The sequence below is a fragment of the Ammospiza nelsoni genome, chromosome 2 (assembly GCF_027579445.1).
Source record: "Ammospiza nelsoni isolate bAmmNel1 chromosome 2, bAmmNel1.pri, whole genome shotgun sequence".
NCBI lineage: Eukaryota > Metazoa > Chordata > Aves > Passeriformes > Passerellidae > Ammospiza > Ammospiza nelsoni.
Window position 1 is genome coordinate 88,203,072 of NC_080634.1, and position 20,609 is coordinate 88,223,680.

Here is a 20,609-nt window from a genome sequence, read left to right on the forward strand (position 1 = left end):
TGTTGATTAACACATCAAATAGTTACAAAACATAGCCCAGTCAGATTTCTAAATATATATATAAATATATGTGTGTGTGTGTGTGTGTGTATGTGTATGTATCTGGACAAAAAAAGTGACAAGATAAACCTTTTTAAAGGAAATGCAAGAAACAGTGATGGCATAAATGCTTTTAATGCCTTAGACACATACATACACAGAGAAAACTTTTATACAAATATGAAGAAAATGCCTTTACTTCAGTCAAACAGATCAGGACTATTGAGCTTTTTCAGAAGTTAAAAAGATATCCAAATTATTTAGGTATTTGACATTACAAGGAAAAGAATACATGGGAGGAATACACATCTTTCAGGAAAAAAACCCAAACAGTTTAATAGACTGCTTTTAGAAATCTAAAAAAAACAAACCATAACCTTGTTACTGTAAAAGATATTTAACTATAAAAATTGTCATTATCACAGCTATTCAAAACATTTCTCTGAGATGCTGACTTGGAAAAAAAATCTGCCTTTGATATAAACAGTGCAGAAATAATGAAGTAATTAGGAAAACCTGGAAAGGGATCATTCTGATGAACACTGGTGTGTCCAGCATATGAAAGGCAATATTTGAGACATCAGAGTGATACAGAAGTCTGAAGAGGAAAACTGGGTGTTTTACCTTACCTTACTTGTGTAGTTGAGGCTCCTGACTTGAATATCCAGCCTTATTTCAGCACTACAAAAACTCCATGAAGGCAAAGTCCATTGTCAGACACCTGATATTTTTAATACCTGGTCCACAGAGACTAACTAAATAATTAATTAGAATGGCAGGGCTTTCCAACTCCTCATCCATGTTATTTAACACCTACTCACATCAATGTAATCAAATATGACAACTTCTAAGGAAAAGTGTTAACCTGCATAGGGGAATCTCACTGGTGCTCAACACATATTGAACTGCCAAGCAGTAAGTGTAAACTAATAGTTCATACTTGATTGGAAGTTGAGCAGATGGGAAAAAAAAAAAGCCAGGCAAATTTGTTTTCTTCATTCTCTTAATCTTTAAAATTAAATCCAGTATTAGCACAGTTCAAAAAGATATGTATTCAGGGGTCAGGCAGCACATTTGACCTAACTTATAAAATTATATAACTTACACAGAGTACTCTGAAACATTTGCATGGTATGAAAATAGGGTAACTATCTACACCCAAAGAAGATAAATATGCAGTCATGTAGAGAGATTGGATAAAGAGGTATCTAATTAAACCATGTGAGGATGACCATACAGTGTTACTCAACATCTTTATCAGCTCTGACTTTTCCCTTTCTGACAAAACACAGAAGGATATGTAAATGAAAATCAACTTTAGGGGAAAAAAAACCCATATTCAATATTTATGGTGTCACAAGAAGAAGACAAGGTACCTTCTTCAGCATGTTTGACCTGCATATGACATTGAAGCCTTGTTAGAATACTATGAGATTATTTGCTAAATCTAGGCAGGATTAAAATGCATAGATAACCACTGCTCTGGTGTAATCTTTCCTGCAAGCTGCAGGGAATCAGTTACAGGACTTGCTGATCACATTAAGATTATTTCACATTTCCTCAGCATCTGCATCTCAAAATGTCCAAGAGGAAGGTGTCTGCGATAACTGAGCATTTCCAACGATGTAGCCCCACCTTTGGAAACCAGGTTTTTCACTGGACAAGCCCAACCACTCTGCTCTCATATAATTCTGATCAGGCGACTCTTAAAATGTCCATTATATAATGGGGACCATAATTGCCTCTATAAGCAATGTATATGGAACTTGCAGGCAATCCTTAAAGGATGAGAGAGAACACAGAAGGAACATTCAGATGAGCTAAATCAAGTTGATTGAAAACATGATGATTGAGTGAATTTATAACCCATCACTTCTGAAAGTAAATAAATAACGAGACCATTGAAAACATATTTAAAATGGTACAAGGAGGTACACCCAGCAAGTATGGATAAAAATCCCGTTATCTTTCCACTGACAGGAGAATCTTGAAAATGAAGAGCTGACAGACATGTAATGGCAGGCCTACACTAGTCCAGTCTCTGCTCCAGAGTGACAGGGAGTATAGGTACTGCTGTCAGCTTTAACTGAGCCAGCTCATACACCAAAAGCAATTTAACCTCTGAAGCACTGAGCTACAGGTGCAATCATTTAATACCCACAATATAGACATAACTTCAGTCTAACAAAGAACAAATGGTAGAGGGACTGGAATAAATGCTCTGCTTACAAGCAGGTATTAAGGTTTGGTGTTACTGCATCCTCACTGCTACTACAACTGTTAGGGAAATTAAGGTGGGATATGCTGGAACAGGCTTTATTCATTTCTTGCTACTGCTGTGAAAACACACACTGAGAAAGTGTCAAGAACAGTTTCTAAAGGAGGTAAAAAAATTTCATCATATAGGACACAGGAAAGCTAACTTGGCTAACACCCAGAAATGCAGAAATCTGTTCCTTGTGTTGGGAATAGCTAAAAGCCCTCACAAATGTTTAATTCCTTACACTTTTTCAGAGCTACATCTTTACATCTTTACATTCTTCCTTATTGCTAGACAGTGAATTTCTTTCTCTCTGTTTTACTTCACTTCTGGAGACAAAAGATTATCCAAGTTTGACATCATCTCCCTGGGATGCCTTTTGTCTACTGTTGTCCTCTTCTTTTTCTTTTTCCCCCTCTTTTCTTTCACTATACTTTTTCTTGCTTCTCTTCCTTCATCTTCCACAGCTGAGTGAGGGCAGGGCTTTTTAGTCTTAGCATCCAGGCTGGAAAACCAGAAAAGGAAATCCACTAAGCTAAAAGCACATACCTCATAAAGCCTCTTTTTTTTTTTTTTTTTACAAGACATATATTTCACCTTTTTCCACATCTCACAGTACTGACAAGAGAAGGACTTATCACACTCTTGACCATTTGACAGGGCTGTAAATGTCCTACAATTCAGCTTCCCTTTTACTTATAGAATAAGTAAAGGATAGCCTAAAACAGGGCTCTGGCCCTTAATCTTATCTGCCTCTTATGACTGCAGAAAGGATGTGGGGGAAAAGGGCCCTTTTGCTGTGTGGGTCCATATCGCACAGTGTTGTACTTTGCATATGGAACTTGTTAGCTACATTTGCAGAGTGCTTATTCTGCCATAATTATTTCTTTCCACAGTGATGGCAGGAAAATGCCCCAAAGATGGTAATGTCTCATACTAAAATCATAAGAGCTATATTAGTACCTCTAAAGATTATTCAAATAAGCATAATCCCTAATACACACCACAAAAACATTAAAGGATAATCCCAAAGAACTCAGAGCTGGAGTTAGCCAAGCCACTGTATAACACCTATAGGCACTGAGGACTTCCTGTCAGCATGGAATCTGTGCCTTTAATTTTTTTCCCTTACTACTCCAGCACTTAGCAGAAGCAGTTAGTCTCTTTTTGAGGTTCTAATATAATACTGCAGTCAAACTTTTTGATTCCTTTCCAATTAAATTATATTTTTGTATTTTTCCTATCAACAATGTCAGCATTTTCTCATTAGATCTGTGCATATCCATGAGCAATATGCTGCAGTGTCCCCCTCTAAGTAGGACATAGGAGTTAGGGATTTATTTTAGAAATATAATAAATAATAAGTTTCATTGCAGAGCACACTTCCATGTCCTCGCAAAAGGTAGGAGTTCTAATGGAAACTCCATTTAGTGCAGTCATTTCAGTTTATTCTCCAAAGAATTCCTCCATTTGCCAATGCAAAATTCAATTTTCTCCTCATCTGTACATAAAAATGGCAAGTCAGCTTGATAACAAGTTCTCTTTGGAGAGTGAATGGTTGTACCAAAGCACTCATTCATGAAATAAAGCATGCAGAATGGACACTATTCTTATTGCTCATGCATTTAATCACATCTTTTCTTAATATGATACCTCAGAATAAAATCCAACTCAGTAGAAGAGAAAGACTTCTGCTGCTTTTGCTGGAACTCAGACCAGTTATATACCTCCCTCTTTTCAACTGGTTGTTTGCATTGAGAAGGAAACCATGGTCTTCAGGTTTGCTTCTTGGTGAGAAGAGGCTACTATCATATCAATTATATGGCCTGGAATGGCACTGATGTATTCCAAGATTTGGAATTTTGCTCAGCAAAGAGAGGGCAATAATTTGTTTGTGTGCTGTAGCTGCAAGCTGGTGGAAGGCTGAGTTTCAAAGTCTAATGGGATCAGTACTAGAAAATATGTGGGAATCAAAGGACTTGAATCTCAGATGCTTTTCACTCTGTCATTCTCAGTGAATCCATAGATCAAGCCCAAAACTGGTACCGTCACCCATAATTTTTAGATTAAAACTTTAGTGATGATAATCATATTAGAACATTTCAATTAAAATTAAGAACATCTGTGGGTGAGCAAGCACTGGAGCAGGTTTCCCAGGGAGAGTGTACAGTCTCCTCAGTGGAGATACTCAACCATTGGGATGCAATTCTGCGCCATGTGCTCTGGGATGACCCTGGTCGAGCAGGGAGGCTGGACCAGATAACCCACTATGGCCCCTTCCAACCTGACCCATCCCATGATTCTGTGATCTAAAATTGCCTTTAATGGTGGAATTTATTTCTCTCCACAACTACCAGAAAGGAAGGTGCAGCGAGGTGGGGTTCAGTCTCTTCTCCCAGGTAACCACTGACAGCTGCACCAGGAGAAGGTTTAGGCAGGACATTAGGAAGAAGTTCTTCACAGAAAGAGTGATTGGGCATTGGAATGGCTGCTCAAGGAGAGCGTGGAGTCACCGTCCCTGGAGGTGTTTAAGAAAAGACTGGGTGTGACACTCAGGTCATGCTCTTGTTGACAAGGTGGTGTTGGGTGATAGGTTGGATTCAATCTCAAAGGTCTTTTCTAACCAAGCTAATTCTGTGATTCTGTGATTTTCCCTGTTCATGTTTCTTCTCGGAAATAAACTTCCCATGATGGAGATTATATTATTCTTTTGCAGCAGTGCTCATACTACATGTAAGAGGAAATCCTTCATTCTGTAGATGTCAAGGCAAATGGAAGACTCAAAACCAAATTATGTTTTCTCACATAAAATGTGAAACTGTGCAACTCCCCCTGGGAAGAAGCTATGGATGATGAACTTTTACATGCTTTCAAAAAAAGAAACTGCACAAATTCATGGAAGAAAATTCCATCAAGGCTGTTTAATACAGAGACTCCAATACTGCTTCAGAGAAATTTTAAATTCCAATAATTGTAGGTTGGGAATGTATTCTGGAGAAATATCCCTAGATGATTGTTCTGATCTTATTGTCCATCCTAACGTTGTATGAGGTTGTTAGTGCTCCAAAGGCTATCCCAATTTCAACTGGATTAAACTAGAACTTAATACAAGATGAAAATGTAATCCATAAACACTTGGAACACTTGCATTTTCAGTGCACACTTCATATATTGCTGCCCATTAATTCTGCAGAATTCAGTAGGGGCTCATACTCATCTTACACACTCTCTCTCCATCTCCAGATTTAAGCTCAGAAGATGAACAAGTGTCTTAGAAAAAAATTGCAATTTTATGTGCAGCTTTACGTTACAATAAGTATATTAAAAGTAAAATAAGGTCTAATACAAATAGAAACTCCATCTCACATTTCAGCAATGCCCTTAACAACTTTCTGGGACTAAGCTTCAAACCATCAGATCCCACCAATATTTCCAGAATGAAAGTAAGGTAGTAAATTCTCACATAAACTTAGCTGCATGTGTAGAGTAAGCCAGTTCACAATAGCTGTAGTTAGAGTACTATGTATGGAAACTGACAGCATAGCTGAACTCAAAGTGCAACATTTAGGATTCAAATTTTAAAAATTTGGTATTTTTCGGTTCAAACATACTCACATCTCATAATCCACTGTCTGCACTGTTCTTATGTACTGACAGGAATAAGCATACTTGGTTTGGCTGATTTTAATGAGCTCACTTCTTATACAGTGTTCCTGCAATAACACGAACAAGATTCATCTAATTAAAACTCAAATCTCAAAAGCAATGAAGATACGTATACATAAAAAATCAACTGTTTAAATGTAACTGTAATCAGCCTCTAATAAAGATAATTAATATAAAAGTTTCAAGTACAAAGTACATTTTATTTAATGCACACTGTGAAAAATGTAGTGAAATTATCATAATGGCTTACAAACAAAAAACAAACAAACATAATGGAATTAATGTCAGACTATAATGACTGTGTTAAAACTTCCTATGTTTCTTATTTTAGAAGCATGGAACTTGTGAAAGCCACCAAATGTATTAAAGAAGGAAGAACAGAGTATGATTTAAGAATAAATTATCTGACAGAATTTCTTCGTTCAGGTTTATTGCATGAGCTGTTCATTGCACTCTGAAATCTGATTTACTCTGGTTAGCTGGAGACTCAGACTGGGACAGAGAGCCCATTAGCTTGGAAAATTCTATCTGCCTCTTCAAAACCAGCCAGCCTGGTATCATCCCCTAGGTTTACTTACCTCTCTATTGTTGAACAGCAGCACTGTGTAGAATTTGTCACCTGTCTCCACCCTCTGTGGTGTTGCTATGACAATGGCAGGTACATAACATTCATTTTCTGCCCGTGTCCCGGTTCTGGCAAACACGTAATCTCCAACCTGTGCACAGCAAAGCATCAGTGCAAGAACCACTGCAAGAATCACTTGGGAGCTTTACAAGACATAACTACTAAGGTATTTTTACAGGAATCATCATTCTATCATGTTCCCAAGATTTAATATGAACCATTGAAAGTAAAGAAGAACTTGGTCCTTGCATGTTCTGATCATGCAATTTCCACTGAATCAGGGAGAGAACACAAAACAAAAATAAAGGACTGAGCTCTGCTAAATGTACCTGGGCTTAGCTAGCAAGCTGAACTGAATGAGGAAACTCTTACAAACTGTGCATTCCCTTGGATTCTAGGCAAATTTTAAGTCTTTCAACAAACCAACCTTGGGAATTTTAGATAATTCCATATGTAACTGATTTACCCAAAATTGTTTTTTAAATTAACACAGAAGTCACAGTTTTATATAAAATTCTGCAGGTCTCTAGAGTTGGATACAGAACTTACAGAGTTATCAGGAGCTACTATATCAGGATTTGTCTTTATCTCAAACTGAAAAAAAGGGTATGTCTCTAGTTTTATATATAGCACTGCAATTATAAACATGTTTCTTTTATTCAAAACAGATGGATCCATCCTGTATCCTCTATGCAACCATCACCATTCTGGTATGTAAAATAAGAATCACAAAAAAACCTCAGCTGTGATTACAGATAGTCAGCTGATAAATTTTAAAGAAAATCCAAAATGAACAGGGATTATAATTTTTTATTACTGTTATTTGCCTTAGTATATGGTTATTTGCTGGATTTAAAACATGCTGTGAAAACCAAATGGTTAAAACCTGCTGTAAGTAAACTGCTCACACTAAGTAAAAAAGGGTCTTTTAATTTATAATGTATGTGCTATGAAATAATAACTGCACTAATAAATAGTTCACCTTTCTTCTATGGGTGGGGAAACATTCATGTTTTATAAAGAAAACAATATAGATTAATTTAGAACACATAATTTTAATAAACAAAGGAATAGAATTACAATGAAAACAAGCTTCAAACAAATGAAAAACTCCATGTTGAAAATGGTATGATATTACCATAATGAAAAACTCTTCTTTAAAATAAAGGTATCGAAGAGACTTTTAAAAAAATCTATAATTTATTACCTAAAAATAAAATGAATTTCATATTTTTAAATATAAAATCCATATGTGCAATCATGAAAAAAATACAGTTTTTCACCTGCAGATGTGGGCATGGCATAGCACCTCCCACAGGTATAGTGAACTTGACAAGGACATCACAGCTCTCCCCATTGCTGAAGTCAACAAGGGCACAGGAAGAACTGATATTCTTTATCACAGTTCCTAAAAAAAGCCCGAATAAAATATTCAAATTATTTTTCTTTCATCCCTTGTGGTAATTATTTTGTAAAAGAATCCTATAGGCTGTCACACATCACTGAGGTCAACCATGTCTATACTATGCATTCTTCATTTTCATTTAGCTACTGTGAGCTGTGCTAGGGCAATGGAGACATTTGAACCTATAAAAAACCCTGCTTTACTAACCAGTCTTAATAGTGCTATAAAAAGAAAACTAAGTCTTTTTCAAGCACAGGCCTGAAATTTGCAAGCTGATCAGGATAACATAATAAAACTGACAGTTAACATAATAAAACCACTACCACAGTTAAAAATATGTAATTAAAAAAATCCCAACCAAACAAGTAAAGATAACACAAAGATAAATGCATACACACAGAGAATATTTTAATATTCTCTGTGTGAAATAACAGAACTGAGTTTTACCTATTAACCATGCTGGCTTAAAATTCAACAAAAAAGCAGCAGCATTTAGTGATCTTTTTTGGACACATGCAAAAGCTTGGCTCATGATTTCCTTCCATACTTTTCATAGACAAACATATCATTGCTCTCCAACTTTACAAAATTAATGTCTTCTTATAAATGTATATATATGTGCACATACAAAATATATATTCATTTTAAATTAATATGCACATGTAATAGTAAATGTCTTTAAGAAAGAAGAAGTTAATTATGACTATAACTTATGCTTTATCAGTGTAAAGGAGCATTAAACAATATTGAAAATGTGGACAAAAATGTATACCTGGATAATAAAATCCTGTGATGTCTGATCTCGCAATTACCTTTTGGCTTTTGTGAGTTACAAATATTTGATGTTTTTGTCTTGTCTTAGACTTCAGCTTCCCATTTTCTTCTTCAAATTTCTGTAATTTGAGACAGTTATTTCTCTACAACAGCTAATACAGTCAGCCTTAATCGATTATTTGAAATTATTTAAAAACTGAGGCAGTGTAATGCTACAAGATCTGTACAGAATTCACAGCAAACTGGAAATGCTTTAAACTTTAAGAGTAGTTCTAAGTACAGGAAGTACTTATATAAGTGTTTTCACTATAAATTCCTGTTCTTTATGGTCAGAACAACACCTATATTTTCATGTGTTCTGGCTACAATTTTTCTACAAAAAAGGTCACAAAGTTGCACAGTTCATATTAAAGGATGAGGTAAGGAAAAATCAGCTCTTTGTTCAGAATAAGAAAATTTGCTCTACATATTTTTGTACAGACAGGAGAGTTTTCACAGTAATCTGATTTGCATTAGAAGTACCTCACTGTATGGGATGAATCATTAAAAAATAAAATATGAAATCAAAAAATGTTCAAACAAATCTTCAAATGTCTGGGGAAAAACGTTTATTTACTATAAATTCAAAATTCAATTGGCATTTGCAACCATTTTAAAACATTCCAGTTTAGCAAAATATTGTACCACATCTTCCAGACCTGCTACTGTCCATTATTCTGCCCAACTAGTTGGAGCTCTTCATGCACTAATCATTTTTGCCATTCTACTCACAATGATTTCCTAAATATAAATCACAAGCAAGTGCAAAACTTGCTTATAATAAATCAGTTTCACCACTAAATGAAAATCGTGGCATTTATTTTCACCATTAAATTAATTAGTTTCATCATTAGTTTTTAAAATATTTATTAGTCTATCTCACGGACAATTTGCAGGCATCTATCTCTTACATGGTTTTTCTGAATCATAAAAATGTGCAACTTGAAATCTAGAGCTTTTCCACAGATCTACATATTGTTCCGAAAAATGACCATAACTCACAGACTTTTAATAAAACTCCTGCTTGCTAGGATGTGTATGACTTGCTTCTTTTTCTGATGAATTTTTTTTTAAAAAAGTGTATTTGATTTGATACTTGATTTTCCCTATTAGTCAATAATGATGGAAAATATATTAATAACTTTGACTGAATTGTTTGTTCTCAGTTTCACTATAAGTATTAAAGTATCTTTTTTTCAAACTCCCTCTCAAAAATCACACACAACCCTAAGAAAAAAGTCCTAAAAATAAGCAAAACACAAAAAAGAGGCAAGGAGATATTTTAAATTAGAGATACATGGGATTTTTCTAGCTTTTTCTTTACCCCTACAGAATATTAATTATATGAACAGTCTGGGTTTTTAAACTCAGACTAAACCAGAGGCTCTTCACAGTGCTTAACTGACTGCTTGAAGTATAACTCAACAAAGGCTGATATGAGAGCAGACCTACAGTTCCACAGACACAAAAAATATTTGGGTAAAGCATTTACTGAATTCCTCAGACTCTAAAAGGACAGCTGCTGCTGAATATTTATTATCAACTAATTTGTATTGCTTGACTAATAACTTGGGCGACTTCCAGCACTCCACATTAATCCAAATATTAAAGACGACACAGGCATCCACAATGACGATTCTGAGTCATGCAGAATTCAGGTGGCTCAGAAACACTGTCTAAATTCAAATTCATCTTTCTTTTCTCTCACACAGCTTTTTGGTGTTTAGCAGACACTGTTGGAGTGGCCATTTCTGGCATTCATTATTTTTATTACAAAAGAGCCCTATCTGATTCTCAGAGATTTTTACCATGTTTCGCTTTGCTTCTGTTGAAGGCAATGCATTAATGGGTGAAGGAGACTTTGTTTACTTCTTCCATTAGGTGCTACATTTTTTAATTCCCTTTCAAAAAGAATAGTCTTTGCACTTTCCTACTATAAGTGAGAATAGACATAAAGAATACCCTCAGATCTCCATGTATCTTGGCTCAAACTTTGGGTTCTCATAATCCTGACACTTCCAGAGTGAAGCAATCACCACTCTCCTCTGGGTGCCAGTGGGAACAAGCCCATTCTGAATGGACCTAGCCCATTTTTATGAAAGGGCCAAAAAAGAAAGAGATGAAAACTATGGTGTTTTATTTAAAATTTAATAAAAAAATCATCAGGAAATTTAAAAGTCTGCTTTGTTGAGTAGTTTCAGGATAATCGTGATTTTTCTATGATGTCAGAATGACAGTTTTCATTCAGTGCCATATCTGCTATTTCCTAGTTGTATCATATTTCAGTTGGCAGTTTATTTCTCTAGATCCATTTTGTGGGCAGACATCACAGTTGCCCAAACCTTCAACAAAACTTTTTAAAGCCTTCCCATTTTTCTTCTTTTTTTCCCCATTGTTTTTCTGCTACATAAACAGAATTCTAATTACATCTGCATTTCTGCCTCTCACTCCTGAAGCCTTTCAGTTGCAGATTAGCAATTACTGAAGATGCTGCTCTGATTAGACTCCTAAAGCAGGTTGACTCAGGATAAGTGATTGCACAATGTTAATCACATCATGTCTGAGAGCACACACTGGTTGTTCCAAGCAACAGTAAAATTACACTCAACAAATGAAACATAAACATGTTTCTGCTGCTCTTGTATTGGGACATAATACAGCATAGGTAAATCAATAATCAAAACAGCTTTAATAGCAATGTAATATTTTCAAACTAATGTGAAATGAATCAACATCATCTGTTTTAAGAAGACATTGAAATGTTTTTAAATGTGCAGTCTTTAAAAACTCAAAAACTACAGAAAACACACACATGTATATATACAAAACCACCAATTTCAACTGCAGTTTCAGAGTAGCTAGACTAATGTATTAATGCTAGACTAAAGTATTAATGAAATGGAGAGAGAAAATAAGCCTCTCTGCCTAGCCAAAAGTGGGTGTCCACTTCAGAATGAGCTCCAGATGCCATTGACTCAGTTCTCAATGCTGTGATATTGCCTACCAGTTCACATATACCCACATTTTAGAGACAGTTAAATTTTAGTGTACAAAAATGAAGCTGAATCCCACCTCTTCTGTCTATATTTTTTACAAGAAATGTACCATAGAAGATCACAGTGATCACACTCTAATATTAGAATACCTTTTAGTCCTGTTTATCAGATATTAACCCAACAACAAATCTTGTATCTAGACTGCCTTTAATATATCTGTTATTTCTCTTTCCTGCTATCATTACAGCAGAGATAAAGATGCTTTGCTGTGATTTACTTCTAAGAGGCTCAATTTCTGTGGCTGTCTCTGAAGCTTCAGAACTTTTACTTCCCCAATATTTAAACAAAGTAATTGAAAGTTTGCTCTCTTCTTAACAACCTTCTTTCCTCTATCCATTTTATTTAGCATCATGCTAAAATTCTACTTTATCACCTATGTTAATGAAAAAAAAATATTCCAGAGGTACATAGTGAAGAGAAATGTCTAAGGGGAAAAATCCCTTCCCATGTATTACCTTTTTATAGTTGCTTATGTATGATACTAAGCTTTTCTCAATTTCCTTTTTGACGGCTTCCTGAAGATCAGAGGCTTGTTGTATATATGTTAATGCTGTCAATATCTCATCTTCTAACAATTTTACATCTTCATAGGAAACTGGCCATCCCAAATTTTCTAAAGCCTCCAGCAATGTTTCTTTATGCTGTATATATGGGACTGGCCCATCTGCTTCAAATCTTAAAAAAATATATATTTTAAAAGAAATTAATAATCACAAGTAGGAAAAGTTGTAAAAAAAAGTTTAAAAGCTCTACAGATAGAGTCACAAATTGTGAAGGCAGAATATAGAATCAGATTTGCCCAATTTATCTTCTGTATGCTGCAAGTTCTTGCATTTCATCCAGATACTGCTGTGTTTGGTGGAACAATCATGCCTGGTCCAACTACATCTTATAGAAACACAGCTACAGAGAAATTCAAGTGGCTGAGTCATAATTTATGAAAAATAAATCAAACATTTTAATATCTATGCACAATACTATAATGATTTATACGCCCCTCTAGCAATAGACTGTGCAATTGCTATGACATTTTTTTCATTACATGCATAATTGGCCATATGTTATCAATAATTAAACATTGTGGATGACACCCTGTCAAATTCTTATATTTTGCAGCTCACTGTCTATCAAGAGACAACTGTTTCCTTTTTTTTTCCATTACATTCTGTTTTGTTTAACAGTCTTCATTTCCTCTCTGCACCAGAATGAGGTTTTAGTTCTCCTTATAAATTATAAAACTATAGGTCTTTTACTCATTAGCTTATATTTTCTTAAAAGCATTCTAGTTTTCATTCCCATTTTTCTGAGAAGAACTATTTCAGGCACATTCAGTTTTCATTAATTGATCTTTGCCTTACTCTCTGGCACAAACAGATGCTAACTTCACTGATGTTTATACAGCAATTACTTTTCTAAATCAATAGAAAAAAATAGGCTAACATAGTGCAAACTTCCAGAGTGATATACAGCTCCAGCACATGCTTTTAAGGTGCTTATTACACCTTAACAAACCAGCCACTAGAGAGCTCTTTACAGGATGAGAGAAGATTTACTTTGATGTCAAAAGCAATGACACACTGCCCTCTCAAGGCCCTGCATTTAACACTGATAAAGGATAGAGAAGCAAAATTCAAATGGGATGCAAGTCCTTTCTTTTAAAAACAATCAGCACCACAAAAAGGAGGTCCAGAATTTAGTATTACTCCATATCATATATACATTTTAGAAAACAAGGTATAATTACGAAATAGTTGAAAATTAAAACTGGTTGGTTATAGAAATAGTGATAACAATCATAACAATAGTGAAAAAAAATATTTATGACCTTCAGAGGCACATTAGAAAACCAAAAGTGATAGCTTACTTGTCTCTTTCCTCTTGAGAGAGTGCTCTCCAAATAACTAGGTTCAGGCGCCTATTAAAGAAAGGAAAGCAGTTTTTGAGGGAATGCAGTTCCTTGTGCAGCTGATCATCTCAAAACTAGCAAATAAACACAGTTTCTTAAGATATCTGCACTGATTTGTATTCCAAGCACACCATATCATCAAATTGTATCCTTATCATTCAGCTATGAAATTATCAACTGCAAAAGAAGATGGGAAAGCAGTATCTTCCATCAAATAACAGCATGACTGTTTCAGGGTCATAGAAGGTTTAATGGCAATCACTGCTGCTTCCTGCCAGGATTTTCTATGGATGGTTGTCTTCAGCACCAGCAAGTTAAATCAAATAACAAAACTGATTAAATGCCAGTTAAGATGCACAGTTCCTCCAATTAAACATTTTCAGAAAATGTAGTCTGAATGTAGTAATGCTAATTTCTAATTTTTTTCCCTGCTAAGATTGTCCCTCAGTTGTGCCATTCAAGTTTCTAATTCATTAAACTCTGGCTATGAAAAAAAACTACTGACAGGAAAACAGAAGTGATTATCCCAAAGCAATGCAGTTCTGAGATTTTTTAAAAGCATCACTAAACTTTCTGCTTTTGCTTTTTAAGACAGAAATTTTAAACTCTTACAAGATTATCTAGCTTAACATCCCAAACAAGCCATCACTCAGTTACTGTATTTCAGCTATAGAAATAAACCTTACTGATAATCCCAATTACTGTAATTCTAGAAAAAATTCCCAAATTTCCTTTGGGTACAAGAACAAATTCATTGCTAGGAAAAATTCAGATTGTAACCTGACTAACTACAAGTAGTCTTGTGGTGGTGCATGTACAAAAAAAAAAAAAAAAAAAGCACATTAACAACAGATTCTGAATACTAAATTCTTGATGATTCATTTTATCTACCAGAAACTAAATCCCAGCATTTTAAGAATACTTAGTTCATTCCCAATATACAGTCTCAGCATGCTTCAATGCCTATTTCATCCTTCTAAATCTGCACACCCATAACAGTTGGTTATAAAAGCTTCTGGCTCTACAAAATCATACACATTATGAAGGTTTCAGTGTTTTTCTCCTTTAATATTGTATATTCTCTTTGTCAGACCACAAAAATTCTGCCCTTGCCACTTTTCTCCCTCTAAATCTGTTGCTAAACTCAATCTGCATCTGGGGAAAATACTGGCATGTTTGTTTCTGTGCTTGAAACCTGGATGCTCTGATGTATTGCTTCCTCTACATATATGAGAATAAATTTGTGACCAACCACTATTTACAAAGCTGAAGTGCAGCTTTTGGAAGTTCAGTTACTAGAAAAAGGACTGTGACATCTAGATTAAACAAAAAACTGACTGGCTTGCTGTTTTACAGGTAGAGAAAAAGCAAAGAGATTTTTTTTTTTTTTTCATTTTTTGCCTATTACAAGGATCTTCAGGTAGATTTGTCTTCTATACCTCTTTTTCATGGAAGTAGGAACTCAATCCTACTATTGTAAATACACTGATTTATTGATCTCTGTTGGTAAACAGAAGTAAACAGCAATCCTTATTATCAAAGTCTTAGGGAGACTGTGGCAATGCTATCAGAGTTTAACCAGAAAACTATTTTCTTTCCCTTAAAATCAAAGTCAGTAAATGTAAAACATTCAATGGTATGGCACAGCAATGAAAAACTTGATTTTTTTCAGAATTCACCATCACAGATAAACTGCTTGAACCTTCTATTTAAATGAGTGACAAATAAATTTCTATTAATTCTTCATCAGCCTGATAACAACAGTGTTGTCTCAGTGACAGAAAAAAGAAAACAAGAGACTTTTATTCACTGAACTCCATTAATACTAGACATATGAAGAGCATTTTCAAATCAAATTTCTTGACTTTATCACAAAAGATCCATCTAGGATAATAGGATTGAAAAAGAAAGTGATAACATGCTTTAGAAAGAACTGGTATGATCATATAGATAACAAGGAAAATAATCTCAAACCTTAAAGATCCCCTGTGGAATTAATCAAAAACCAAGGACTAAACATTGTCATCAAGGGGGTTTTGGTCATATAAAATAATTACATTTGTAAATGTTGTTAGAATACAGCCTAAAAATATTTATTAAAATAATTCAAGTCAAAGCTCTCATATGATTACTGAATTACACTTTATTCAACTGCATTATTTTTTAAAAATTGCACAAAGTTAGATCATAGAAACAAGTAGTTTGGAGATCTAAGGCCTTTTTCCTCTTTATTTCTGTTGTGTTTTTACTAACACTTAATTTAAAAGTACAATACATATATATACCTCTCAAAAAAAAATCACCAAATTTAAATTGTCAGTTTCTTAATGATGCCTCATTTATATTTTTGCATGCATAGCTGGGTGATAGAGAGCAGGCAGCGAAAAACAGGTCCTCAATTTAAGTATCAGCCTGTTTATATAGGAGCTTAGTTTTAAGTTACAAGTCTGGCTAGCATTGTATGTTTATGGCCAAATTCCTCCTGAGTTTCAGGTTTGCTCTGGTTTCGGGTTTGCTCCCAAAAAGTAAAAGAATTTTGCTTTTGTTTCTGAAAAAACATAATATGAGCAACATGTTGTTATTTATCTCCTTAACTATTACCTGTTTTTACATTCTGCTTTAATTTTTTAAAGAAGATAAAATTTCTCCTAAATGTTGATGGTGGATTAAAGTGTGTCAACACGCAGAATTATCAATATTGAGCAAAGCATGTGTGAGGAAATACTGAGTACCTGAGGAAAAAACTGAAATATGACTGCAACCATAATAAATTTCTGGTGAGTAGACTTGCCTCTCATAGGATATAATTGCTTGTTCCAGCTTCTTTTTATAGGCATCAAGATTCACTGCCCAAGGATTAATTAGTGCAATCTCCTTCTTGTCACTGCTAACATGGGCCAATGGTAACATCTATCATACAATAAAAGACACAGATATCATTTATCATACAAATTTATGAATGAGTGAGTGCCAAGGCTCAGAACAACCAGAAGGAGCACTGGAAGCTGCAGAAAGAAAAATCTAAGCACCAATAATGTCAGAATTAGGAAACAGTTTCCAGCCAGTTCTTCTAAAATTAATCTCATTATGAAGAAGTTACAAATTAAGATTCCTAACTACTAAGTAATTCTAACTAAATCAGTACTGTCAAACAACTCACTCTAATAATGTAAGTCAGAAGGAAACAAGTATGTCTAGTGTATGATCATCTTCCAGGTTTTACTGCCTTAAAACACTCTCATGCTTTCTAGCATCTAATTGTAGCATACAGGTGTGAGAGTAGATATTTAAATGTATTTAATGCTCTTTTTCTGGAGGACTTTCTTTTGCAAGGAATTAAAGTAGTAAAGCTGTAGAAAGGTATTTCTCACCATCACACTGATCACCAAAGAGCAAACGAGGTGGACATTGGTCACCAAAACTTGTCTTGACTATTTAGGAACCTAATCAGGTTCATCAGAATCAGGAACTTTAATGATTTTCAAATCTCTCAATACAACACCTACATAACTCAACTTCATTATAAAAAAAATTATTACCACTGCAAGTAGATCTGAAAGAGGCAGAGAAAAGGTTAGAAATGGATGACTAAAGGGGAGGAAAGATGCCTTCCAAACTCTCATCCAAAGTCCCACCATCTTTCAGCTCATTAAATTATTCAGTAGTTTGTAAACAAATAGCTGTTTTACATATCAATGTCTTGATGCTGAATATAAACAAAAAAAACTCTAAAGAAGAAACTGCAGAGGAAAGAGAGTGTTACTCTCCCCCTAACTGTCTTCAATGCATATGACTGAGTGGGAATCTTCCCCAGGTGCCTGTCTGAGATCAGGATATAGATGAGAAAAACATGGATGAGGTTCAATTTACATTAAACTAAAACCCCTGTTGGGGGAATAAGGCAAACAACCAGAAAATATAACAATAAAGAGAATTATTTAACTGAGAACATTTTTCAGTAATGCTGTACTTGTGTTTGAATCATCTCAGCATAGCTGGATTTCAAATTGCAACAAAAATAATTTTTTAAGACCAGCAGTGTGGCTTTATATGACCCCCTCTTTCCAAGGACAGCATCTCTCCGATTAATAAATCTGTGTCACATCAGTGCCAGACCACATAAAAGCTCCTAATATAAAATTAATCTTTAAATCACTTAGAAGCTGAAGACAATGGGAACATGTCAGTGAAAGCATCTTGCTGGAGACAGATGAGGTAAATCTCTGGCCATAATTCTGAGCAGTGATGTTTGGCTACTTGTCATTTCCAGGTGAAGTTTGAAAGTTGACAGACAGGGAAGTGATGACACCTCTTCAAGTTCTCTAATGCCATGGTTGCTGTCTATGATGTTACTCAAACCAAGTTAACAGAAATTCAGCAGGGCCTCACCATGTAGGAGCTCACGTCTACATAGCCTTACAAATTCTGAGAGGAATTTAAAGTACAAACAGCATAATTTGCAACATGAATATTTTATACGATTTATAAAATATTTTGTATAGAATAGAAGGACCAGACAAGCATAAACACATTGTAACACTTTTGAAGACAAAAACCAGAATGGAATGTGCTCTTAGAAAATACTAAACTTGAAATGCTATGCATAATTTGAGAACAATGAAAACTGCTCACAAAGTCAAGTGAAATTTGACAGATTCAGCTGAAAGAAATCACACAGAAATTTTTTTATTGCCAAAATGTTTTTCCATTTTCTAAATTAAATACTTTAACTTTTACACTAAAGGAATTCACTTATTTAAAAATGGCTTTTATTTCAAACCTCAAATTTCAAAATCTTAAAGACAAAATCAAAGCACAATAACCAAATAAAAAATGTTCTTATTTTAGACCAAAGAAAGATGGTTTTGTTGGCAGAATCTAATTCTTTTGAGCAAAGCACTGAGTCAAAACTTCATGACTTGCAAACCTGCACTTAGATGCCACAGCCTGTAACATAAATTTACATGATTCTACAGGGAAGGTTTCCCCCAGAATTAACATAGCATAATTTAGACAAGCTCCCAAGCCACTATATTTTTTTCTGAATATGAACCTGGATGCGTAGTTTAATACATTAGCCTCTTTGAAATAACTCAGGTGAAACTGACAGATAGCACAGAACTGAAAACAACAGGTCAGCCTTTTGTTAATGAACAGTTGTCATGGAAACCTTTTTCTTGCTGCATCTCCAAGATAAGAAAACTGTTCATACTTATTCCATCACCACTGCCAGCAAAGGCCAAAAATAAAAATTATACTATCCCCTGAAAAGCAGACAAGGATATCTGCATTCCACACCAAGAAATCCAGGATCTCAGAAGGAAGAATGCAAAATTATCTGTACATTTATTATCTTCAATGGAATCTTCTGAAGTACTGGAGTAATCAAGATCCTGAAAGTCTCCCATTCAAGCTCACTGTCTAGTCTCACCCTATTTTCTTGATATGCTGGCTTCAAGCTTGAGGTCAAGTGGGTTCTTTAGCTCAAAAATTCTACTGCTTTCACCTTGTGTGCAACCCTCAACCTTCTTTTTCTTTTCCATACTCAGCTTCAGATCCAGAAAAACTCATTCCTTTACACATAGAAAAATAATTCTCCACTGCCTGAGAAACTGAGTGTCTTATTACAACTAATGGAGACTAGTAGGTATGAAGAAATTACAAAAATTATTATTTTGCTTTTACATCCCTGAATCTAAAGAAAGCCCATGGATCACTGTTTGGATTCTGTACAGCACCTGTCAATTCAAATAACACTGAACTTAATTCAATCCTGAACTAGACTACATGGAGCTCCTATGATTTGCTTTTAAAAACTACTTTTACACAGCATTTGCTGAATCATAATTTAGGCTACTTTTAAAGACACTGTTTTACAGACTGCTTTATATTTTTGCAATGGTTGTCTCTAAAGGACTCCAAGGGCTTTTCACTGAGAAACATGGAAGAAAGAGGACCTTTCAGATATATTCAGAAGAAGATGGAAAAAGAAGTGACTGCTCACAAAGGAGATGTAAGAGTTTTGTGCAATTCCCAATGTCTTTTGTTTGACATTTATGGTAGATTGTTTTGCACAGTTTTGTAACTATTGAATGTCTGAATTCTTTGAATTCTTTTGAAAAAATGGCTATTTTACATCTGAAATGTTAAAATGTACCTTTAAAAATGTTCTTATATAAAAAGACATATTTTAATTCTATTTTTTAAAAAATCCTTACAGATCTTGATTTTGATTTGGTTTTACCAAAAGAGTGGAACTGGTTTTTCTTCTACAGTCCGCAAGTTTTAGCAAAATTTCCCATTCCTAAATTTAAAAAGCAAGCATGAATAGTTTAAAATGTAAAATTGTGTACATTTAGTATAAATCTTTTACTTAGTTCTATACCACATTCTATTACAAATCCCTTTTTCTTTCTTTATTATTTTTGAAAAAGCTTAGCTTTTCCTTGAGCATTATTTAAAGAAATAGTTTGTATTAATTGAAAGGAGCTGCAGCATATCCAAGGCAAATTCCTCTAATTTTTCTTGTGTGATGCATCCTGCATCATTTGGCAGGATGCATCACACAAGAAAAATTAGAGGAATTTGCCATGATATGGACTTCCTGTAAGTGGAACAGCAATTTAAACTCTATGACACAAAATTCCTCCACAATTTTATATAATCTTACAACTGCCTTACAGCTCTCAAAATTTAATTTTAATTCCTGAATGACAATACTTTTCAAAATATCTTAGCAGTTCCATGTAAAAGTTGAGAACGCACAAATCCACAAAATGTGCACCAGTACCCTTTTCCAGATGATTTTATGGAATAATAGACATCCTCCAGCGAATTAA

At 34.6% G+C, this 20,609-nt stretch overlaps 1 protein-coding gene across 1 annotated transcript in view; it reads right to left on the reverse strand.

Moving 5' to 3' along the window:
* Window positions 1-2,464: 2,464 nt before the first annotated feature.
* Window positions 2,465-20,609, reverse strand: part of VWA3B (von Willebrand factor A domain containing 3B) — a 56,469-nt gene continuing 38,324 nt past the window's right edge. The window contains exons 20-27 of the mRNA XM_059466460.1: window positions 16,562-16,680; window positions 13,729-13,779; window positions 12,320-12,539; window positions 8,768-8,888; window positions 7,874-7,998; window positions 6,544-6,681; window positions 5,915-6,012; window positions 2,465-2,804 (exon numbers count right to left, since the gene is read on the reverse strand). Coding sequence (XP_059322443.1) covers window positions 2,618-2,804; window positions 5,915-6,012; window positions 6,544-6,681; window positions 7,874-7,998; window positions 8,768-8,888; window positions 12,320-12,539; window positions 13,729-13,779; window positions 16,562-16,680 — 1,059 coding nt within the window. The 3' untranslated portion in view covers window positions 2,465-2,617. The remainder of the gene's footprint in view (window positions 2,805-5,914; window positions 6,013-6,543; window positions 6,682-7,873; window positions 7,999-8,767; window positions 8,889-12,319; window positions 12,540-13,728; window positions 13,780-16,561; window positions 16,681-20,609) is intronic.